At 33.1% G+C, this 26,548-nt stretch overlaps 1 protein-coding gene across 30 annotated transcripts in view; it reads left to right on the plus strand.

Annotated features, from left to right (window-relative positions):
* LOC126744584 (protein turtle) overlaps positions 1–26,548 on the plus strand; it is a 735,337-nt gene that overhangs the window by 563,599 nt on the left and 145,190 nt on the right. For all 30 annotated transcript variants that reach the window (XR_007663236.1, XR_007663238.1, XR_007663237.1 and 27 more), the window contains one exon: positions 24,396–24,634. Coding sequence is in view for 27 of the 30 variants with exons in the window: in XM_050452059.1 (XP_050308016.1) it covers positions 24,396–24,634 (239 nt within the window). In the remaining 3 variants the exon portion in view is untranslated. The remainder of the gene's footprint in view (positions 1–24,395; positions 24,635–26,548) is intronic.

Below are 26,548 nucleotides of genomic sequence, written 5' to 3' on the forward strand. Positions count from 1 at the left end.
TATTTAGTATTCAAACTCCTTAAGGTTACTGTACTAGCTCTCGTTTTACTTTAAATATTATATATATTGGATGCCTTTCCTCTCCTGCACTAATTAAACAAAGTGCACGTATTTTTAAATTGCTTGTTTCGTATTCAAGCTGTCATAAGTCAACATGTATATTCCTATGTTTTTGGGTAAGATCTATTTTTGCTTACATTGTTTATTTACATTTCTTTTGTAATTTTTTATATTGGCAAATACACATTTTGCATTTGAATTTATATTTCACCTTCTTACATCATCATATCTTTATTATTCACCTGGTATACTACAATCAATTTTTGTGCGTCTGATAAATTCAGATGTGTTTAATTTGAATAAATATATTCAAATAATATAAATATATATAATAGAATGTTCCAAACAAGTTTCTAAATGTTCAATTGATTTTCTTTTTATACCTTTGTCCCCTAGTCCATTTTAATGTGCGTATATTGGCAGTTATTCTATAATGGTTGATATTTGAAATCTTTGATGTCGATTTTTTATGTCGTCGATTCCAATTTGCATACTTTTTTTTGCTCGAGATTTTGTTACAGTTAGGTACGTATTATAAGTTTATAATTAAAAAAAAAAAAAAAAATAATCATAAATAATTTTTGTTTCTTTGAGTATTTGTTGAGTACTTTAAAAAGTTGTTCGCGTTGTATTATAATATTTTTTTTAATAATTTTAATTAAAATTCCTTAAGAATAGCAAAAAAATACAAAAAAAATATCTAAATCTAAAATAGTATTTCTTAACTTATATTTGTTGTAAGTATATCCATTTGGTAAATGATCGAAACATCTAAGAATTAGACTTAGGGTCTTTGCAAATAGTTATTTGCCAGTGGTCAATTTATTTTTTTTTTATAAAATAATGAAAATATGATATTTATATATAAAAAAAATATGATATTCTTTAATAATCTAATATTATCATTTGGTTTAGTAAAGCTTTGCTAGCATAACAAAATTGTGGTAAACTAAAAAAATTAAAAATTTATTTTAAAAAATAGAAAACGTTTCAATTTAACTTTTTCTCCCTACTATATACAAAATTGCATTATATAAAAATAATTAATTTTAATACAAAAATTATATTTAAAAATAAGGCGAGTTTGAAAAACAGGCCTTATTTATTTTAGGTTAGTTCTAATTTATTACTTTTTTAGAAATAGACTATCTCTAGTATTTCTTGTATATATATACTATGTTCTTTTCAAAAAATACAAAACCATAAAGAACAAACTATAACAAGCATTTTATTAACAAACACATAGGTATTCGATACAGTTATTATCAATATTAATTATTGATAATAACTGTCTCTTGAATTTTTTATCCGATTATAATAAAAGTTTTCCATAAATATCCGAAAAAAGAAGTCAATTTAATGTAAAAATTAAGTGGCTGATAAGGGGGAAGACTATAAAAAATAAATTTTATTTGAAAGCCATTCCAATATTCAATTCATTTTTTTTCTTATCTTAATTAAATAAGCAAGCTTCCTTTTGGTTCATGGATGTCAAGGAAATTCAATCAATTTAATCATAAAATGAGGTAGTCGATAATGGAAGAAACTTTGAGTATTGTTTTTATGTTTATCAAAAAGTTTTAAAAATGATATTTTTTCGTAGGGACATAATTTGTTTATGCATTATACAGGGTATAATACGAGATAAGGGACAATATTTCTTTACGTGCAGTACTTACGTTTAGCTAAATTCCAATCATAAACATCTATGATCATTGATCATGTGTCCGCTTATTATAATAAGTTATTATAATAATTGTTAGTAAAAATAGTTGTTCAAAATATCTAGATTCACATTATATAAGTGTGGTCAAGAATGTTTAATAATATGAGTGTGGACTGGTTGCGGTGGTTATTACTTAAATCGTTAGCGACAGTATTACTTTTACGAAACGGTTTTATAGAACAATTTCCTACTGGCTTCTTTAGAAAATCCTCTAAAGTGAAGCGCTTTTATACTGAAGTTGAACACTTCAGTGCATATGTGTAGTTGTATTTAATGTAGTAGTGTAGTAACATAAGCAATTTCAACAACATAAGTTATAATATACAGTTCTGTTAGTTTGGCATTTGAAATTTAAAAGAATTCATTCACCTTTGCCACATTTTTTTTAAAGTAATTTATAAGGGAGGCTTAAAAACGAGAAAATAAATTAAAACTAGTTTACCGGTATTGAGAAAGCTAAAGTTACAAAATATAAAATTTCTTTTATATTTTGTAACTTTAATACAATTTTTTTTTAATATGCAGGGTGTCCGAGACAAACAGTTCACCCTGAAAATCTTTAAAAAAAAATTGTTTAGCCAAAAACGGCCGAATACGTCCAATTCAATATTGACGGCGACATTCATTGATAGAAGTAGTGTTTCTCTGATGTCATCCCCTCGCCACCCAGAGCCCCATGTCAATTTTTTTAAATTGGAATAGGGGTCGATTGATACCTTGCATTAAATATAATTTTATTCTTTATATAGCTCTATTTTTTTATTTTAATTCGTTTTCAAGAAGTATGAATAAATGTAAGACTTTATTTTAAGTGAAATAAATAAAAACCATCTAAGACCTGTTTTATTAAATGTTGAAAATAATCTCCGTTCGTTAACCTCCATACAAAAATACAATTGGGACAAAACGTCTACGCACATTAACGGATATTACGGGCATATTAACTGAAGTTCATTAACAATTCTATTTCGATGTAATATGATGTAACATGTAACAAGGACTTTGAAAAATCCATAAAAAAATCTAAAGGGGTAAGATCGGGAGATCTAGCAGGCAATTCTACGATACTTCTCCGGTCAATCCATCGTTCAAAAAATGACGAACGGCAGCACCATAATGTGGTGGTGCCACATTTTGTTGAAACTTAAAACATAAGTCCATTTTCTAGAAGGTTATCTTCTTGTTCAATTAACTCAGTTATTCTGCGATTAATAGTGTCCTGCAGAATTTCGAAGTAATTTTCAGCTATAAGATTTATATTAATAAAATAACGTCAAACAATGTGATCTCCCAGGATACCAGCCCATTCATTAAGTTTTTGAGGTCACTGCTTATGTGTTTCTCGAAATAATGAGGATTCGTGTCACTCCAGTATCGACCGTTTTGTCTATTGACTTCACCCTGTAAATAAAAGGAGCATTCGTTTAAAAAGCAGACATTGTACAGCAAATTTCTTTCACAATTTACCCTATCTAAATATACTAAAGTAATCACAAAATTGTACACGACGATCAAAATCATCTTCATTTCGCTCATGTACTAGTTTGATTTTGTAGGAATGATATATTCGTAATTTTATACGGTAGCAATTTTTCAATCAGATTATTAGTATTAGGTTTTATCTCTACATGACCCAACACTCCAATTTCTACCAATTCATTTCTCACTAGATGCTGTAAGGTTTCCTAATTTTTATTTTTTTAATAAATGTACCATTTATTCTAAATTGAGAAATACGTTCTCGTTTTTCAGTGCTTCATCAGCTAGAATGAAAGAAAATATCAAATAACCATAATAATCGGGATTTGTTTATGTTTATGTTAACTAGCGATTGAACAGAGGATGTAAGGCCAGAATAGGTATTAAAAATATAGTTTTGTGACGGATCACGCCGAGTTTAGTTCTTTTAATAAGTAAACGTTTTCTGTTATCGATAATATAATATTGTCTTTTTTTTTTAACTTGAACCTTATATAGCAGCGGTGGGATAGACTCAAATTTTCGAGTTGTGTGTTCTATTGAATTACTCCGGCTTACTCTTGTTGAAATAAGATTTTCAACAATTGTCAATAGTTAAATGTTGTGTTTAGTGGAGTTATAGAATGACAAAATCTAAGCTAAATTTATCTTTTGTGTTTAGTGGAGTTATAAAATGAGAAAATCTAAATTCCTGTCCAACATTTGCTTTCTCAAGATTTACCAGTTCGCCTACAGTTTGCTGAATTTATAAAGAATCCGAAAATCAGAAGTTTCTTAATGACCTTCTTTACCGATGAGGCGACATTTACTAGACGCGGTATTTTTAATTGGAAAAACAATCATTTGTGGGACTTCGAAAATTCACATGCTCTAAAGAAACGATATTTTCAGCATGAATTTAAGGTAAATATTTAGTGTGGTGTAATATCTGGTTTTTGTTATTGGTCCTTTTGAACTTCCTCCTAATTTGAACGGGCCTCTCTATTTAAACTTCCTTGAACAACAGCTAAACCGACTACTAGAAGAGGTACCACTAGCCATAAGGCGGAACATGTAGTTTATGCAAGACCGTAGAAGTAGATCCTCTTCCTCCAGCTCGTCCTCAGAGAGTTCCACACAAAGAAGGACAATTAGAAGACTGAAAAGAAAGTTAAGTAAGCTCAAGTAATAGTAGTCGAGCTTCGTCTATGAACAATTATTCAGGTTTTAATGAGACTGTCATAGCGAGATTTGACCCGAGTGCTGAGACGTTGATAGTTACTGAGTGGATTCAGAATGTTGAAGAACTGGCTACATTTTATAACTAAGATGAATCATTATTATTAAGACTAGCTACTAATAGGTTTCGGGGGAATGCTCGCCGGTAATATGATAGTGCTAATGTAGCTGGTTCGGACTGGGAAGACATTAAGTATAAATTAATTTTCCAAGAACTATAAGATTTGGTAAATTATTAAAAGGAGCCGTAAATTTTTCTCCTTTGCCAAACCAAAATTTAGGAGATTATTGTTTTGACAAAGTTTCAAAGTTAAATAAACTGCACTTGTCCATTTCTAGTTTATTCCAAATTGATAGTGTTATAAAAAGCATCACTGACAAAAATGTAGCTTTAGCGGATAGAGCTGCTAATTTCCAGTCTATTGGGGAACTAGCCAGTTATTTAAATAGTGTAGGAAATGTTAACTCTAAAAATAATAGTTTTAGTGTGGTAAAATCTAACTTTCCGCCAACTAAGAATGCTTTTGAACCACGCCCGACAACCTCTTATGAAAATAAGGTTATGGAGAGCGAACGTAAAAAAATAGTGTGTTATAACTGTGGTGGTGACCACTTCTTAAATCAATGTAGAAACCCTAAGATTAAGTCTAGGTTATGTAAAAAGTTCGGATTTACTAGTGAAGGTTGTAAACGTTTTACCGGAAAAGACAGTAAGAGTGTTGCTGTTTGCGACTTTACTGATAAGGTTGCTAATTTATTTCTGCAAACGGTACGTAATAATGGATATAAAGTTAAATACCTTATTGATTCTGGTAGCACCTGCATCCTACTGAAAGCATCAATTGCTGAACATTTGAAACTTACTATAGTTAGTGAATCTTCCATAACATTAAAATTATTTAATAGTAAGTCAGTAATAATCAATGTAGAGGTGGATGTAGTGGCGGCCACTGTCACAACTTTAATATTAGATGATTGTCAGCTAAGTTACGACTTACTACTAGGTGCCGATTCCATAAATCAAGAACATATCGTACTTAGCAAAACTAGAAAAACTGTAAGTCTCAGTTTGTTAAAACCATTTTGCACGGCTGCCTTGAATGGTTTTGATGTAAACCCAATATCTGTTAATACAATAGATGCAATATCCCTGCATATGTTAAAAGTGGGCAAGAAAGTGAAAAAAGATGAAAAATTAAAGCTGGTAACTTTAATGAATAGTTATCGTGATTGTGTTTCATTTTCTTTAGGAGACCTTGGTAAAACATTTGCCACAAAAATGATTAAAGTTAAAATGTGAGAACCCGTACCTGTGGTTGAGACTTCTACTGAGATAACAGCTTTAAAGATGCCAGAAGGGCATTATGAATTCTTAAGAATGCCCTTTGGTTTAACGAATTCTCCTGCAGTTTTCCAGCGGTTAGTTAATAACGCTTTAGAAGACTTGAAATATTATAGCTTCTCCATACGTAGATGACATAATTATTCCAAGTAAAGCCCTCGAACCGGATTTAGAAAGTTTAAAACTGGTACTTTGAGCTTTACGCAAAAATAATTTAACGTTAAAGTTAGATAAATGTGAATTTTTCAAAACATGTGTTGATTATTTGGTCAGAGAATTAAGTAAAGAACGTGTACCTCTAGGGAGTGAAATGATAGCTGCTTTAGTACACATGATGCCTTCATCTACAAATGTAAAAGAAGTAAAGCTAGCTAAAGTCTTTGACATGGCAAGGCATTTCCGGAAATTTGTACAAAACTTTGCATCTATTGTTGAAGCACGCATTTTACACGCAGTGAAATCCGATAATCCTGGACCAATGAACAAGAAGAAGTTGTAAATAATTAAAAATAAAAACATTTGTCATCTAGACCTGTCTTATCCATATTTGATCAACCTTTACCTACTGAGTTGCACACTGATGCCAGTGCTATGGGCGTTAGAGGAATCCTGATGCAGGAAATAGCTAAGGATAAAAAGATTGTGGGTTATTTCAGTAAACAAACAACTGGTGATCAGAAGTTATCACTCCTACGAATTGAACATTTACAAAAAATTTTTGATTCCTCGAGTTGGCCGTTGGTAGTTAGAGGTACAAGACTATGATTTCCAGATAGAATATCGCTCAGATAAAAATATGTTTTATGTGGATGCATTAAGTCGCCTGCCTATGTTGGAAGAGAAAGAAGAAGAAATTAATGCAGTAGATTTGACTGAATCTGATTGGATTTAATCGGCGCAAATACAGCATGAGAAGATTCGAAAAAAATAATTAAATTATATAGAAAGTTGTAAACTATGCCATGATGATGCCAGACACCTTCCCTTGGAAAATACTTTAGAAAGGATATCAGAGAATTACTGGTTCTCAAAAATGAGAAAGTTCACCTCAAAGACATTTGACACATTTTGCTCAGTTTGCGCCGAGTTTAGTTCTTCTAATAAATAAACATTTTCTGTGGTCGATAATATAATATTGTCTCTTATTTTTTTAACTTAAACCTTACAATGCTGAACTTATTTTTTTCTGTTTTGTGACCCTGTTTCTTAAAACTTTCTCATAAAATCCATGATATAAGGATGATTTACTCTTTTATCCGGTTGATTACTATTAACAGCACGTGCTGTTGCTTTAGCAGACTTATTTTGTTGATAATAAAGACCCACCAACTCAATTCCTTCTTGTAGCATATAAACCATTATTATCAATAGTATCAATGTCACCAGAAGTAGATTAAACAAATACTTCATGCTACTGTTGTTATTGCTTACTTCAACAAAACACCAATACCAAAATAAACATAACTAAACCAACAAAAGCGTCGAAATATACAGATATTTACTGCATATTTTGACGCTTATATCCCTCTCAATATTAAATTTGACGTGTTTGGCTAAGCAATTTTAATAACAATTAAAGCTAACCCTGTATACAACTGGTACAACTAAATTATCTCTATTTTTTATTTAATTATTTTTTAAACACGACTTACAGTTTAACCGGATAGCCGTCAGAATCTACAAGGTGGAGGAATACGTATTTTCGTAAAGCTTTAAAACTCTTTTCTGATGACATTTAACTAATGGTAAAAAGAAACGGTGTATGGATTTTTTAAATTTGCAGATCTAAATAAGCATACCCTATGGTACTCGAGCATGACGAGTAGCGCCAGTACTACTAAAGTATCTGTGGATATTTTTTTAAATTCTGCAAGTTTTATTGTTTGGGAAAGATGTGCTTTAAGAGTTAATTCCACACATGTGCACTTCTTTATAAAAAGGATTATAGATATAGATATATTCTAAGAGTCTGCAGATGCACCTAATATTAACGAGTCGTACCTACCTGTCGAGTAGATTTTGCGTGTATTATAGCTATAGGTGAAATAATATGGGCTAATTCAGAAGAGCATTTACCATTTTAGTATCGATAAAACAGAGACAGGTCCGCCGCCTTTATTTTATACGCCAAACTGTGCAATCTTCTAGTTATCTCTGGATTTTCTATAAGACGTATGGTCCTCTTCTAGATTGAATCTAGCAGCTTCAAAGTGTGTTTAGATTTAAAGCTTTATATGTGAGAGCAAACTCAAGAGTTGGACGAATCTGAGTCTTATGAAGCATTAAAACCTCTTGCGATCGATCCAGCCATTTTGTTTCAAAGAGAGCCCTAAGTTTTTGAGAAGTCGCTTTAGCTATACAGCAGCCTCAGTCTTAGCTGCGTTAAACTGCAATATGATGTTAATGTTAGCATTAATAGTTATTATCGGGCAACGCCTAGCATTGGGTGTCGGCTGCAGTCATCTGGTTGGTCGACCTAAAAGAGTACACCAATGTACTGTTATCAGCAAAGTTATAAATTGAACTAGAATTCTTGTCGAGAAGCGTTCACCAAGTAATTCACCATATTTCTCGATAGCCTCGGTCGAAACATGTGTGGCCAAAAAATCTCCAGTAGACCTGTGTTTTCGAAAACCATACTGCCGGTCGCTAATGGTGGACTCCAGATATTTCAAAACTGGCTGACAAGTTTCTTCATTACCTTGATGACGGTAATTGATGGTCACCATCTTTTTTCTTTTTTGGGTATTGTTTTAAATTTCCGAGTAAATTTCCAGTCTCCAGGAAAGAGACATCTTCCGTATGAAAGAGGAAATAGTTTGCACAACGTTGCTGTCAACACGATCGCACACTTTTTTAATATCACCCGTATTATATCAGGGCCGGTGGCTTTGTTAGTGTTAGGCCTTTGAGAACTTTTGCAAGATCTCTGTGATGGAAAACTATCTCTGTCATCGAAGAAGCCTTTCTTGGCAAAGTCTGTGGTGTTTTACCTTGTGAATCTGTGGTAGAGTTTGATATAAACATTTGACCCAGCAAGTCTGCCTTTTTTATTATGGTCATTGCAATGACCACCATACCATATTCCCTAGTCACTGGTGGAATTTTTAACCTACAGAAACTTTCACCAACTGCTTCAGCTATCGACCAAAACGATCTCGATGCCTTTGGGCAATTGAGAAGTTTGTTCTTTACGGTTCCATGTATTTCTTAAAGCAACAAAGTTGACACGAGTTTGAGTCTTGGACCATTTGCAATTAGCAGCATTTTTATTGTTGTCTTCCTTGGTTCAACTTTTTATCGAATCATGGTTTGCTGTCTGAAGAGCTTATTGAGGTGTTTCGAATATAAGCCTTTATACCTGCGAAAATCTCGCTCTTATACACTGGTGGAGGATCAGTATTCCTGAAAAAGGCATTATTTCAAGGAAATGAAGAGAGAAACTGTTTTAAATGTCTCCAATCAGCTGATTTCTAGTACTAAACTCTGCGCGGCTTGGGTGGATCCTGAGTTTTCGTTTGTATTAGTGATCTCTCCAATTGTAATATAGAAGGTTACAAATGTTATGTGTGAAATTATTTCTTTTCTATAATGTTTTGTCAAAAAAGGACCGAGCGACATAAAACTGATATTCTGTCGTTAACAAATTTGTGCAGAACAATTGTTCCTGTTCCTTCCCCAGGAATACTTTATTCCCTCAAAAAAAAAAGAGAGTTGTCTTCACTTAGGTTTTCATCGATAAAAAAGACCTATAATCGAGCTTCCTTAAATGCCCGCACATGCATGATTTTTTTTAAGATACTGCATTTTTATTGCAATATTAAACTACCGCAAGAGATAGATTATGATATCCATTAAAGAAACAGGAAGACTCATCACTGAATAAAATATTTTCTTTAAGTGTTTCATCGTTATTCACACGTTCTATGATTTCCTCACAAAATAGCATCCGCTTTGATATATCCTCTTAAAAAATTGGGCTGTTTACAACTTATGCCATCTACATTTTTTACGCCTTAAAATATTCCGTACTGTTTGGGGCCAAATATTAACTTTTTAACTATTACAGTTAACTTCGACAAAACTACAAACAGTAATTTCTCGAATTTTCCCCTTTTCATTTATTAAGGTCGTTCCATGTCTATATGGGCATATTTGCATCCATTTACATTAGAATTGTTTATACCTCAAACATTTAGACTGGTATAATTAAAAAAAAGTAGTAGTAGAAATACAGCTTACAAAGGTTTTGCTGCATCTGAAAATTTTGTATAAATATGCAGCTTGATTTATGATGTAAAGAAACATTTTGGAAATATTTCAACTAATCTTTTTCATTACTTATATTCCTTAAGGTAGCCGATTATGGAGTAATTTTAGTTTTTCAACCAAATTTTGTTAGAGAGGTCTTATTGTTCTATATCTAGAGGTTTTTTCCCACGTTTGCTTCCGCGTCCAAGTATATAGTAAATTAAATATTTTTTTTGCCTTATACACGTTTTTTATAATGTAAACTTTATTATCTGGCCAGATATAAATATGGTTGGAGTTAAGTGGCGACATGGAAGTCATGTTTAATTTAATTTGCTTAAAGCTATTTGTATCGATGCATACATGAATTTAACATAAGTTGCATGGCATCTAATACATATTAGACGTCCTGCCCCATTCACACCAGATGTATTCTGCAATTTCGAATAATTCTAGAACCGTTCAGTCAAGCTTGATTAGGCCGAAATCAATAATTTTGGAATAATTTTTAGACAGATTCGTTGCATATGCAAGCATGTTTAAAAGTTATATTGAGCACGCTACTTATTTAGCGTTCCATAAACGCGTACTTATACAGGGTGTCCAAGATAAGAATTCTAAGCATGGGGATCTTGGTACCTGTTGGAGATACAGCTTCGGTTAAATTAGGAAAAAGTTGTGCACTTTGAAGCGTATTTACATGCCGTTGAGAAACTTCAAAAATTTCCATGGCCTGCTGAGATATTTGGAAAAAACGGAAATTTGCCAATATCGATTTTATTTTTTCCTGGCTTTATTTTAAAAGATATCAAAAAACTATTAACACTTTCTCATTGACACTTTTGAAGTAGTACGTGATGGCGCTTTTAAATTTTATATCCTACGTTTCGTTTCCGAGAAACCACCATCAACTTTATTTGTTTTATATGGCGCGAAAAAAAGTACACCCTGTATCCGATTTCATTTTTTATTACAAATTCAACGATGTATCACATGTCACATTTTTTTTGTTAGTTAAAAGGAAAAACACAATTTTTCTTTTTTTTTAAACATATTATTAAGTAGGCTTTGGAAACAAATGCTTTGTCACTTTGACGTAAATACCTTTTACCCTGTCACATATTTTTTATTAAATATTAATTGCCGTTGTTGTTACCATTATTGTCAAGGTGTTGTTTGTTGAGTAATTATTGTTTTTATTTTTTACTGTTGTCGTTATTATTGCTAAAATTGTGTTATTATCTTCAAATATGCCTGGTGGTCATTATAGTCATGAAGAGAAGTTTGACATGCTGTCGTGCTACATTTTGTGCTACAAAAATACTGTAAATACAGCAGCAATGTATCTTAATAAATTTCTAGATAGAAAGCAACCATGTAAATCCATTTATTTAGAGTTGGCTTGAAATTTAAAAGAATATGGTTCGTTTAAAAAGCCTGTTTTATCTCGAAAAAAGGAATCTCTTGAAGAAACTCAAAATAATGTTTTACAAGCAGTTATTGAAAACCCCGAGATATCAACCAGGCAAATAGAAAAAAATGTAGGAGTGGTCCAGTCTACAGCTCAGTTTATTTTACGTCTAAAAACAGATATCACCCCTACAAATTTAGAATTTGCCAAGGACTTAAACCTGGGGATTTCGAACGACGCGACGTCGGCATTTTTGTGAGTGGTATACACGTGCCTGTGAAGAGGATTTTAATTTTCCATCAAAAATAATATGGTCCGACGAAAGTATGGTCACTAATAATGGTATCTTTAACCGCCGCAATAGTCATTACTGGGTCCAGCAAAATCCGCGTGTTAAGAAAATATCTAGACATCAACAACGTTTTGGGTTTAATATGTGGTGTGGAATTTAAGGAACCAAAATACTAGGTCCATTTATTTACCATTATTCATTAACAGCAGAACGATATCTTAATTTATTGCAAAATGATTTAGAAGACTGCTTAGATGATTTACCTCTGGCACAAGTCAATAGCTGTTGGTTTCAATAAGACGGGGCTCCTTCTGGGCAAGTTCGACAGTAACTTTCGCAGCGTTTTCCTGAAAAGTGGATTGGAACCTCCAGTGAAGTGTCTTGGCCAGCGCGATCCCCGGACTTAACTCCGTTGGACTTCTTCCTTTGGGGATTTATTAAAAACCGAGTCTATCAACATTCTTTTGGAACTGAGCAGCAGTTACGAAAATGTGTGACGGCCGCTTTTCAAAGTATTACGCCAGAGATATTGCGTGATGTTTTAACTGCTACTGTAAGAAGATCATACTTATGTCTAGAAAATAACGGAAACCTGTTTGAACACCTGTTTTAAATTAAATTTACAAAATGCGTTAATTTATTTGCTTTTTTCGTTATTTTTAAAATGTATTAATATTTGTTGCATATCGTTAGAAAAATCATAAAACATTTGTCTATTACTCGTTACATTTTTTTATTTATAAGTAGTACAATGTACAATGCAAATCAATGCTTCATTTAGCTTCATCACTCTCTAAATAGATATTAAGAAAAATGTGACAGACTCGGTAACAGGTATAACATACGTCAAAGCATTTGTTGCCAAAGCTTACTTAAAAAATATGCTAAAAAAATAGAAAATTTGCATTTTTCCTTTCAACTAACAAAAAAAATGTGACATGTGATACATCGTTGAATTTGTAATAAAAAATGGAATCAGATACAGGGTGTACTTTCTTTTCACGCCATATAAAAAAATAAAGTTGATGATGGTTTCTCGAAAACGAAACGTCGGATATAAAATTTAAAAGCGCCATCACGTACTACATCAAAAGTGTCAATGAGAAAGTGTCAATAGTTTTTTGATGTCTTTTAAAATAAAGCCAGGAAAAAATAAAATCGATATTGGCAAATTTCCGTTTTTTTCCAAATATCTCAGCAGGCTATGGAAATTTTTGAAGTTTCTCAACGGCATGTAAATACGCTTCAAAGTGCACAACTTTTTCCTAATTTAACCGAAGCTGTATCTCCAGCAGGTACCGAGATCCCCATGCTTAGGATCCTTATCTTGGACACCCTGTATATGTACTGTATATCTTCGTAAAGAAAATTGATTGACCCTTATTACATTTTTTTACAGGTGTATCGCATACCGGAAAAAAATTCAATTTCTAAAAACCGATATACCTATAGTACTTGGGTTTTTTAATAAATTTGTAACTAAATCTATATAAAAAGGGTTATCCTAAAAACAATGCTGGCTGACTAGTTCACTTTAATCTATAAAATCAGCTTTAAACCGTTTCAAGTGGAATACTTCAAATAGCAAGTGGCTTTCTCGAACATGTTATTACTAATGATCCTATCTAAACATTGACGTAGGAAATAAAGCAATCGGTAGTACATATAGGAAACTAACATTTTAAGGAATTCAAATCTAATTTGAAATTCTCGCAGTTCATAGCTCATTTTCATTAATATATTCATGGAACTGGAGTGAAGCAGTCGCAAAATGATGGAGTAGTTATTCGAAGGGGCAGAGCAATCTCTGACTGTAATATTGTTAAAAATTTATATAGCGTTTTAATTAAAATTTTGGGTTACGCCCTTTATTTTCTAATTGAAAAGTCGGAATATTATGGCGAGAAATGTTATGCATAACAAATAGAAGCTTGCCTTTTATAGGGGGATTATTAAGTCATTGCAACTAAATGAAATTCTTATATTTATATTATTAACGTCTTAATTAGAAATTTTTATAATTAGAAAGTAAGATGAAATTATAATATAAGGTAACTTGGTTAGTGATTTCCCTATCTTATTTTTAATAAAATATGACGGGTTAAGAGAAGTTTCTAATGAGAATATTAATATTTTAAATAAGTAATAAGGATGTTTAACCATATTAGCTGTAGCACTTATTATTTAAAAGTAATATGCTCTGTAACATAGACATGAGATTGTAATATTATGTTTTTCTATAAAAGGGTTTTGCAAAGTTAAATTCCAAATATTTAATTTGGGATAAATTTTTTTTTTATGTTATAGTATTAAACCATATTATTGGATCCATGCTTAAAAATATAGTTTTTCTGGCTTATAATACATCAGTGAACAATAAGGAGACTATTTCATGTTAAAACAGCGAAATTTATGGTAAACACAACAAATAGCACTAAAAAGAAGGAAACTTACAAATCAAGCGTTTTCAACGCGACGAGGTATACTGCATATACAATTTTAAATTTTCATTTTAATTTCCAACTGTCATTAAGTATATTTTTTAGCTCTTGATTGGTTATAGAGGCCTTCCTCCTAATATCAGATTTCAAAAATTTCCAGATGTTCTCGATATAGTTTTGAATGTAGTAGATATTGGTACAGTCGTAATAACTAAAACTTGGATCTTGCAATGCCTTTATTTTTAAATTTAACACGACGTTTTGATTGGTGTCTCCAACCGTTATCAAGTGTAAACTAAGAACAACTACTATTTTACGGGCTGAAATACTAATGATGTGCGTAGTAATTTGGAACTTTTAATCATGCATTATATCATGCAGAGTCCTGACAGTAGAGGTTTTCAGATGTTGGGAATTTTAACACTGGGCTGGCTGAAGATTTCTTGATTTTGCGCAATGTACGCTGTTTTAAGAAAATTTCTTTCTTTCCAGTGTTGTTCCTTACATAGAATTTTTGCTTCTGCCCATATATCTTGTTGGACCACGCATGTTCTGCAATTCCTGATCTGGAAATTTCTCCTGTTCAGGTCGACATTAAGTGCTCCTTTTTCCTATTTTCCAAGGGTCGTCAGTCCTCCATACTAAGACTCGTATGGTTGTATTGACGTAAAGGTAGTTTTCAGCGAGTCTAGAGATTCTCCTTATTTTCTTTGAAATTTTCCTGAAGTACGGGATCGTTAGAAATCCGGAGGATTCCTCTTGTAGTTCTCTTCTCTTTGTTGATTGTTGTTTTGATCAACTTTAGTGGGTACCCATTTTGTTGAAGGTCATTGGTGGTTTGGATCCTTGGTGATGGAGTTTTTATTTTTATCTTAAGTTGTTGCAAATTGCGGTCGCCCTTTGATATAGTGACTTGATAATTCCCACCTTTGTTAACCCCAGATGATTTGAGTTATAGTGCAAGTACTGGCCAGTATGCGTGATTTTGCGGTAGACTGAAGTCTTAAGGCGCCCGTTATCATTTCTCACAAGAACGTCTAAAACGGCTAGAATTGACTTAATTTTTAACTTTATCGTAAGCTTGAAGCAATGTTGTTGAGGTGTTCCAGAAAGTCCGTTAGCTGTGCGTCGATTTTGTCTTGATGATGATGAATGTGTCATCTACGTATCGAAGCCACGTCTTGGGTTTAGAATATGCTGTTCTTATAGCGTGCTCTCCAGACCCTTTCATGTACATGTTGGCTACGGCTGGAGATAGTAAGAAGTCCTTAGTCTTAAGTACTCCCAATGGGAGTTGAAAGTAGGAATTATGAAGACAAACTTCCAAAAGACCCATCATTCCGTCACATGGTAGTCCAGTTCGTTCAGCAAGGGTCGTGTCCTTTCTAAGCCTTTCCTTAAAAATTTATTCAAGGATTCCTCGATGGGCACATTCATATACTGACTCTTAACATCAAAGCTTACTAGGTTGTCACCGAGTCCGATGTTGGTGGCGCGCAGTAATTCAATGAGTAGGTTGACTTTTTGACGAATATTTCCATGTTCGCTCGCAGTGGTCTAATGATGTTTAACAAAAACCTAGAATGTTCAGATAATGGCGAATCCCTGGAGCTGGTAATAGGTCGTAACGGCATCTGTTCCTTATATATTTTGGGAAGTCTATAGAAGTGTGATGGTTTGCTGTGGTGTGGAGTGAGTTTGGTCCGCAGTATATCCGAAATATGAGCTGAATACTTCTTAGGTGTCATGTAGACTCTTCCCTCTACTATTCGTGTAGGGTCTTTAGTAAACAGCCGGTATTCATCTTTGTTTAAGACCTCTTCAACTTTGTTGTTATAAATACACACGTCCATTATGTACGGTTGTATTACCCTTTCGCCGGAGGAATCTTAATGTCGGTGTTTCTTTTAAGGTCTCTGAGTGTGATCAACTGGTATCAACCATTTATCTTCATTGGCATTCATTATACCTTCGACAATGTAAAGGGCCCCTGGTCCCTTATAACTTACCACACCATTACCTACAAAAGATGTTTAATGGTCGGCACAATGCAGTCTGGCTTATATTTCTCATTTGACCTTCTTCGTACGAATGGTGACTTGTCGACTAATACTTTGATTCGAAAAATCGTTCGTCTTAAAAATATACCTGTAAAAAGTCATAGAGTTTAGGCTGAACAGTATCTAAAGTACAAGTAGTATCTATAACTACTTATTATATATATATTACTTTCAAAAACTAAAATAGTTTAACTGACTAATGGCAGATTTCATCAAACTTTTTTAAAGAGAATTTAGCTTCACTATATCCGTTATCATTTTCAGAAAATATAGATCACAATCACAGCTGTATTTTATAATGTAAAGTCATTGTCAACGCATAAATAGAAAATTAAAAAGATTGTGGACTGTATTTGAAAATTGTGATTGCTAATGCAAGTAAGAAAATTGTAAAAAGAAACGAATGTACCACACTACTCAAAAGGGCACTTACCCAAAAGACAGTTGTGGTCTTCTTAACGGGAATCCCCTTAGTTGCAGTCCAGGCTCACCAACATCACACAATGGTTTTTAAACCGAAAATTAATTTTTGTTGTTTGAATGATTGTAACAACTGACTTAGTGCCGACACCAAAAATTTACTTATTTTCACCATCGTTGCGCTCGAACAAGTGCTTCGACCTTGCACATCGTGCCAAGAAAATGGGAGAAAAATGTGGTACATATTCCGCGCGAAATGGAGTAAAATTTGAAATTAATGATGCATTAGTAGTCATAATTGGAGTTTTAAGGAATGAAAAGATTTTCGGTTGATCAAAATAAAATATATGGAAATATCTATCTCTCTTATTTTGAAACGTAATTTCTTATTCTTCTTCACCGCGTCTTGATGCATTTTAAATATCTTATTAAAATTATTTTTATATATGTGAAGTAAAAGAATTTTTTAATAAAGTTAAATTATTAATTAGTTGAATTTTTTGTCTTATATGATTACTTTATTCTCCTCTTTATAGACAGGAATAAATTCGATTTATATTTCGTAGCTTCTTTTAATCTAAGAATTTTTATTTAGATCATTTTTTGATTCAATAGATAAATTATTTCTTTATTATTAAAATAGGTTTTAATTTAGCCTTTTAATTTTAATATTTTTTATTTTAAAGTTTTTTCATATTTTGTTTAATTTTTTCATCATTCAATCATCTTCTTACGATTTCTTTTTAAATCTTGTTCTTGAGCTCGAGCTCCCATTTTACATCACGAAAATTATACTCTGTTAAATGACAACAATTATTAGTGCTTTTAAAATTATTATTAAAATGTTGATCAGTCACTGTTTGGCATCACCTTTCCATTGAATTATATAATTTTCTTTGCAAAACTAGCCATAGGTCTTCTGGATATTTAATATTTCTTTTTTCAGTTTGATTTATAAAGAGCTGCCAAAGATTCTCTATGGGTTTCAAATCAAGTGATTAGGAAGGCCAATCTACTTTTTGAAAGCTGTCTCTTAACTAGTCGAGAGGTGGGTTTAGAGGTCAAGTCGAGAAGAGTGTTTTGAATCATTAAAAGACCTTTGCGTCCACTATGTAGGATATTTCAGGAAACATTTAAACTCAACTTCTTTCCTTCTTGTTGGAAAAAATTTACCCTTTTTTTTTTCAATCTACATCTCTTTTACCAGTTTTTAAATTGGCTAACTGGTCTGATGTAGCGAAGAATAGATGAATCTCTGTTCTTTCCATTATACCAAAAGTAATGGAATCAGTACTTACAGAAGCATTATTTAATACATACAAACATCATATTGCCCTCGGTATAATTTTTACAGAGGACGTTTAACTACTTCTATCCTGGCTCTATATAAAAAGATTCCTCATTGATTCATTGGAAAAGAGCTGTCAGGTGGACTTCCTCTACACAGACCTATCAAAGGCCTTCGATATTATCAACCATGAGCTCCTCTTGAGTTGACAGCAACTGGCGTTCATGGTTCTTTTTATAGCTGTATAGAGTCACATTTAAGTCGCACATTACGACCGCACTCAGTTTGTTTCTCTTGGAGGAGCCGTCCTTAGTATGTTTAAAGTATATTATGTAGTATGGAAGAAAGTTACTTATGGTGTTCCCCAGGTTTCACACATTGTATCGATTGTTTTCACTTTTCATCAACAAAGCTATTGGCTATTTAAAGGACAGCTTTTGCTTGCTATATGCTGCTGACATGAAATTTTTCAGTACAGTTACTATAGAGCTTGCAGGAAGACCTCGACATTGAATGTCTTCACATTGAATGTCTCCAAGTATAAGCATATGAGATTCTTTAAGTGTAATGATCCCCATTGTGAAATCCCTTAGTCACAATTACTTCATAACAAATTCTACAGTCAATCGTTTTACTGATTTTGGAGTCATTAATTTAAAGGGAGGTCATCCTCTAGTGTCTGCCACTGCTTTTAGTCCTGTGCATCCTATATCAAGTTTCCCCAAATTCTCTTAATATTGTCCGTTTATCTTGCTGATTGTTGCCTTTATTCCTATAGGCATTGTACCTCGGTCTCCATTCCCGAGAACGCTTTGACCATCATCCATCCGTGGTTTGCGCCAAATGGCCAGTCCAGTTCCACTTAAAGGTGGCAACGGTTGATTGTATATTTTTCGTTTGAGACAAATAGGAATGCTTGATTTGAAAACCTTTCTAAGCTTTTCAAATGCCGTCCGTGTATTCTCCTTTTCAACTCGCAGGTTTGATTATCTCGGCCAATCCTAATATCATGTTCCAAATAGTCATATGAGGCAACCTGCTCAATATTTTTACAATCAACTGAGATATTATCACTATCGAAGTTGGGTCATACATTGCGCCTTTGTAGAATTTATTTTTAAATCGACTTTTTGGCGCGCTTCATAAAGACTCTCTCACATAGTCTGTGCCTAGTCAATACTGTCGGCAGTGTTGGCTATTATCATGAGTGAACCTCAAGCGGCTCAATAGTTCTCCATCGATATTTATGTACACTTCTTCTTATTTTATTCTTTTAAATGCATATTGCTATACGGTCGTAAATAGTTTCGGAGATACTGTATCGCCCTGATGAACTCTTTTGATTACAAATTCACAACTTTAGACATGCGGTTGCCCGCCTACATACATTTTTCAATAGGGGAGTATATCGGTAATCAATATGACAGTCACACTGTGCTGTGCCCGCACTCGCAACATTTTGTATATACTTACGAGGTCGAAGGCATTTTCTAAATCTACAAATACGATGACAAGCAGTTTGTTATAATCGATGCATCTTTCTATTCGAGTATTAATAGTTTCAACGTGGCTAAATCCCACATGTTTACGTGGCTAATATAAATCTAATTTAGGCAGGACGCTTAGTATAATCTTCAGAGTTTGTAGACATGTAATAATAAGCTTATCGATATATAATTTTATAGTTTTCCGATGTGTCTCTTTTTGTGTGCATTCTGATTTTTAGAGCATTGTCTTACGGGAAGGTCTTGTCCTCTTCCAAAGATATGCATTGAAAAGCCTGAATATATTCTTAAGCAATATATTTCCTTCTAGCATCGTACACTCAATTATAATTTTGTATTCACTTCGTGCTTTATTATTTGTCACCAGCATAAAAACTGTCTTCCCTATTTATGGTAATATGATCTGCTCCTTCTCCAGCTTATTGGTACCAGAGGAGAAGTTTTTTTGAAGAACTTTTAAACTCTCGTTGTTTTTAATAACCTTTTATATTTCTTCAGACTTAAACTTTCTTACATCTCTCCTAACGCCTTTTGAGATGTTTCTATTTAGGATTCGTGGTTGATCTGCACTCGTGGTATGCTTGAAATTTCGTTCTCTTCTCTGTTTCATAAGATTCTTTGGGGTTTCACTAAGCTTATCCTTCTACCTAAGTTTTTTCCAAACCTTATTTTTTGAGCACCACCCAGGTCTTTATCATCGGACCACCTTTGAGGTCCTAGCTTCATACTCATATTTGCCCTCTCTCATTTTATAAATACAGTCACCTTTGCTTTTACCATTCTATGATTAGTACTCAATCAAAATTAATACAGTATATTGATATCTTGCACAATATTTTTTCCTGGCAGTAATCAGAGGGTCGATTTCATTTTTAATAATTCCATTTAGACTTGCCCATGTCCAGTGCTTCTGTTTACTTTTTTTTTAATTTCTTTTTTATTCCTCTGGCCATACCCATGTTCACCCATAGCGAACCTAGAATCATTCTCTTAATATCCAAGTTTTATATTCAGATCTGTGCAAGTTGCACATAACATAACCAGTGCCGAAAGGGGATCCCATGTAACCGTTGTTTGCTGCATGAGTTCCAATGGTAATTTTATCCCACCAGCCTTAATATTTCCCAGAAAAAACATGAAGAACGAACTTACTGATAATGCTCCCCCAGAGACTCTTGGCATTGCTCAGGAATCTGGTTGGATGACTGGACCAGTATTTTTGCAATGGTTAAAACATTTTCAAAAGTTTACGAAGGCCTCATCAGACGAAAAGATGCTTTTAATTATTGATGGCCATTCCAAGCATAAGTACCTTGATGGTCTGATTTTCTCCAAAGAACATGGTATTGTTCTGCTCTGCTTGTCTCCTCACTGAACCCACCGACTGCAGCCCCTTGATGTTTCATTCTTCGGTCCCTTAAAAACCTATTTCGATCAAGCTATAACCAAGTGGCTTAAGGCAAACTTAGGTAGAGTTGTAATGCAATTTCAAATAGGTGCCTTAGTTACTGAAGCATATGGAAAAGCTGCCACTATTCAAAATGCAACCAACGGCTTTTCTAAAACCGGAATATGCTCACTAAATCCTGATATATTTCCAGAATACATGTTTCAAGCAGCAGAGACAACAAATATTCCAGAATCCGAAGGTAATATAAATATAAAAAACACTCTAGCTGAAGAACCTTCCGCAGCAATATCTCTACAAACTTCAAGCGGGATGGGCAATTTAAAGGACGTAACCAATCTTCAAAAAGTAATCCCCAGTACATCAGAGCAACAAAATAAAAGTTTACTTGCCGTTACTGTCTCCGATCTGAGTCCCATTCCAGTAGGACCATTTATCTCAGGCCAGATAAAGAGGAAGCCGAGAAAGCGTCAGGGAACTACCGTGCTAAATTCTGCTCCAAATTTGGAGGAAGCAAAATCAAGAACTACACCCACAGTCGAAAATTAAAAAAGAGCTGCAGCTAAAAAGGTATTTGTTGACACTGACTCTGAATCGGAAAACAACCCATTCTTAATAGAAGACGACGAAGATTGTATTTGCATTTACTGTGTGGAAGAATTTAAAAGGTCAAAGGCAAAGGAAATTTGGCTGCAATGTTGTTCTTGCCGAAGATGTTTATTTGTGAACTGTGTTGCGATAATTAATTTTCTACAGAAATTTTTGGCAATATTTAATAGGTATGTCATTTTACCCACTTAGGAGGGTAAAACGAACTTTTAACTTTTTAAATTAAATACTTCAAAATGAGAATTTCTTTTTGAGTTTTTTTGGTGATTTTTATTTTGGAAAATAGAGTAGAGATGCCTGTATTTTTTGTCACTTTTGTAGAATTAAAATATTTTTTGTTCATAGACAATTTTGATTGAAAACCCTATGTCATTTTGTACACCCTGGCCCTAGATGTATTCACTGTAGCAACCTGAGTCGTAGTATCACCCACAAATAAATTGAAGTTGTTTTCATCGCTGAAAAGTACTGAAGCCTATTGATTTCGTATCCAGTCTTTGTGATCACTAGCAAACTTTAATCTGGCCACTCTATGCTTTTGTGAACAATGTTTTTTTTAACGGCACGTGGACCCTGAAGATATTCTATTATAAGGCGACATCTATCAGTTATGTCAGAAAGCTTTAAGTTTGCATATTTCTCGCCTAAAATTCCTTTTTAATATCAACAGCATTTTTTTTGGATCACTTCCACAATTCCTAACATTTAATAACGCTTACTAGTTTTATTTACAGTACCCCTTCTTATGTAAAGACAATTATAAATCTTTATTTATTTCACGCCTTTTTGGTATAATGCAACTATTTTTTATTTAAAGTCAGCGTTGTAATACCTGCACTTTGGCATTGTGCTTTGTAATTCTTCAATAAAACACATATTATTAAAGCCGAGTAACTAAAAAAAAATTATATAAGAATATACTATATCAAGATACAAAAAAAATACTTTAACAATCTACAAAAATAAATTTAACGTTTTTTATGCTGTGCACTAAAATTGCTGAGGTTTAAAAAACATGGATTTTGGAAGAAATTGTAGAAAACTAAAAAGTTTTCATACTTTTGGTCGCTACTGTATATCGCTTTCTCGTAAAATACTTGCAGCAACTTTGTTGAAGCAGAAAGGGAAATCAAATTTATTAATCGAGATATATCGGTCTCAAACTGTTGCAGGAGACCTTTCTCGAATTGTTGTTTTCCAAATTTCAAATAGACCTAATACACTTGTTATAGATAGACTTTACTGCATCACATCTCTAAGGTACGCAATAGTACGTCGAGATCAAGTTGATTCTTGATTGGCCCCATTTTTAGATTTCTGATCTTTCTCAGACATAGCTTAAGATTGGTTGCTTTTTCTTCTTAATCCCAGCGTTTTTCCTGGAAGCTGCCTTGAACTGGTTTCAGTAAGTATATCATACTTCTTTGCCGTTGAATGTTGGTGGCTTAACGTTTATAATTTACATTTAAGATCGGAATAAACAGGGGCACGTTTACTTTTATTTGTAGTTCTCATATTTTCTTATGTATCTCTTCAATTTTTTCATTCACTGTTGCGTCGAAGTGGGTCATAAACTCTATTTGTTTTATCTGAAGATTTTTTCGAAGCTGTTGTTTAGATATCTGTCTTTTGTCATGTTCTTCTTTCTCCATTTTAAGATCTGCTTTCAAGATTATTAAGTTTTCTTTCATGACCTTTATCAGATTTTCTGGTTTTCTCTGTCGCCCTTTATTTTCTTTTTTCAGGTCGTATTTCATAGTCTAGATTAGGTATTGACATTTCTTCTCTTATTCCTCTTGTTTTTCTCTCTGTTTACGGTTTTGCTAGTCTTGTTTCTTATTCTGCTCGTTAAACCTTTTAAATAGCAGCTCCATGAATTTCTCGGTCTTCATCTTTGCCTGACTTCTTATTAAAGGTTTCCAGATATCTTTTACTTTTGAAACCAACACTTTTATGTCAAGAGACAAAATAAAAACACTAAGTCTCGGCTCAAAATATTTTTATGTCCTGAAGGTTACATGTTTCGCTTAAAATAAAGCATTATCAGACCTCTCTTAGAGATAATGGACGAGTTCTTTCAACTTTTATGTCAGGAAAACAGTTTTTTAGTGACAACGTCAGATTACTTTTACCTGATTCGCGTTGACTGACTACGTTTAAACTTTAAAGAAACAACAAATGTGATATAAAATATCGCAAAACGCGGTCTCGTTTAAAGACCCACCAAATAATTTGAAACATAATATTATCATCGACATAAAGGACTAACATATCCGCCATATTTTATAAACTGCAATAATGGTAATTTTTAAACCAAATGTTGTTAAAAATATTTGGCTCGAATTGTCTCTTTAAATAATAATTCTTTTTATTAAAGTCAATTTTTCGTAAATCTACTAAGTATCCCATTCTGTATAGAAAAAAAAATAAACATAAGTGAAGAAACTATTTTTTAATCGTTGTTCGTTTTCTAGGTTTTATTGAAATAAATTTAGGCAGCTTGTACATTTTCCTTTATATATTGGAAAGAAATAAGAATTGGCAATTCTGTAAGCGCAAGTTTATTGACCACAAAAGTGCGCAATTGGAAACGATTAGAAAACCAATTAGACCGACATCCGTTTAATAAAATAGGTTTTGCGGGCAATAAATATCGTTCGAGGTATGGGAATTAAGTTAGGCTTTGAAAATTACTCTAGAGAATACTCATGTTTGTTTTCCAATTCCATATTTGCCCTATATCTCTATTCAATTATAACTAGGAGTAAAGAACGAGTTTTTTATTCAGAATATTATAAATTACAATTTGATTTGGTATACTTTATATAATTTCTAATGGTTTATTTGAGGAAAAAAATAGAATTATATTTGTATATTTTTTAAAGGTACGAATGCAAAGTGGTATTCCTCAACCGTTCCCCGAACCAACACAAGAACGGCACCTGGTTCCATCTGGACGTGCACGCGCCCCCCAGATTCGTAGTCACCCCGGAGGACGTAATCTACGTGAACCTGGGGGACGCGATCATCCTTAACTGCCAGGCCGAGGGCCAACCCACACCAGAGATACTCTGGTACAAGGATGCTAACCCTGTGGATCCAGCGACGACAATAGGAAATATAGGTAAGTACTATTAATTATTTATGTTATCTTAAGTTTTAAACTATACAAGAGAGGAAATTAATTACTTTCTCAAAGGCTATAGTAATAAAACATTGAGATAGATGAATTAATAAATTTAAAGTGAAAGACGTAAGAAAAGTAAAAGAAGTTTAAGAAACAGAAAAATAAATAAAAAGAGATAGAAAGATTTAAAAGTTAATATGAACATTAAAGAACAAAAAGAGATTTGACATTTTTAGTCACAGAACCAAAAACCCAAAGAAGAGGAAATTAGGACACAACTAATTTTTGTGAATTCTTACTTAGAGACGTAAATCATATCAAAAATTAGAGATGACGAATTTGTATTAGGATTAAAAAGCAAGCTATTAATGATCTTTATAGGACAAAACTCTTCTTCTTCAGTAGACTGCCATTTTAGGCTCCTTGAAATATGATGGCTGCATCGCTGATACCAGTCCCATATGTTTCTTAACCAAGTGTGTTGTTTTGTTTCTGAGCCTCGACGTTACTTTATTTTTACTGGTAAAACTAGCTTAGAAATGTAAAGTTTGCCTTCTCTATGGCTGAGGTAGGAAACTTTTTTTCTTTAACGATGTTAAGTAGTTCTCCTCTATTCTAAAAATTCTAACTTTGAGAGACCACGTTTCTGCTTATAGTGCTAGCGGGATACTGTAAACTAATAGGAAGTTTTTGAACTTGAAAAATTTAATTTGTTCTAAGTTCTAAGTTCATCGCAATCCCATCGTTCGTTGATCATGGCAACCAAATAATTAAGAGGTACTCTTTATAATGTTTTGATTAAGGAGACTAGATGTAAGAAGACTGATCTTCGCACTTCCCAAATGAGCTGACGCATACGCCAAATTGAATAATAACTGCTTTCGCAAGGTTTTAAATTTTAAGACATTACGTAATAAAACTTACAAAGTTTATATAGATGGCCAAAAAGTAAAAAACAATATTATAAATTTAGTATACATGAACGCATTTCTAAACTAAACAAAGTAGGTATTTGAAAGATTAGATCTGTAGCCTCAAATTGTACAAACTCAGGTGAATAAATCCATTTATTAATAAGAAACCGTTTAATTTCGCTTTTAAAGGCTTTCGAAGGAAGATTTCTTATGTTGATCGAGAACTTAATAAAAAATGTAGGTTCATAATGACGTGTTGCATTCCAAGAAGGCTAAAGCCTTCCAAGTATTCAATCTGTATGTCTGGTCTATAGCGAGTATTGTAGTTATGTGTATCCTGACCATAATTATAGTTTGAAGAATTCTTGTATATGTATAAAAGGGATTCCAGAATGCATTGGCTCAGAACTGTTAGTATTTCTAAGCTGTAAAAAAAGCCTAACATATTCTCGATATGGGATATCAGCTATGATTTTGACACCCTCATCTGCAATATAAAGATTCGTGCAGTATGAGACGAATGCCCCCACTTCAAGAGTCCGTACATAAAAATTGAATAAAAAAGTCTATAATATGCCATTTTTAGAGTTCTGCTGTCTACGATCCCCGATATATTTCAAAGGCAGCAGAGCATATTTTTTTACAGGTTACTTGCACGTGTTGTTCAAAAGCAAGTTTTGGGACTAGAGTTAGACGAAGACTTTTAGGTTTTGTGGTATAATACCTTTCTTCAGAGTGAAGATCATGTTTTCAATCTTCTCTAAATTTATGTTCAAGAGGTTTGACCGAAACCAATCGCTTACTGTACCGCCATGATTCGCCATTTCCATTTCTGCTTCATCAAGTGTTTTGCATTTTTTTGAAAACTTATTCTTTTATCTGCGAAAACTACAAGCATACATTGGGGTAGAGTAGCTATAAAGTCATTGATGTAAATTATGAACATTAGGGGTTCTAAAATTGGCCCCTGTATATATGGCATCACCCTTGGATCAGA

The sequence above is a fragment of the Anthonomus grandis genome, chromosome 14 (genome assembly GCF_022605725.1).
Source record: "Anthonomus grandis grandis chromosome 14, icAntGran1.3, whole genome shotgun sequence".
Taxonomy (NCBI): domain Eukaryota; kingdom Metazoa; phylum Arthropoda; class Insecta; order Coleoptera; family Curculionidae; genus Anthonomus; species Anthonomus grandis.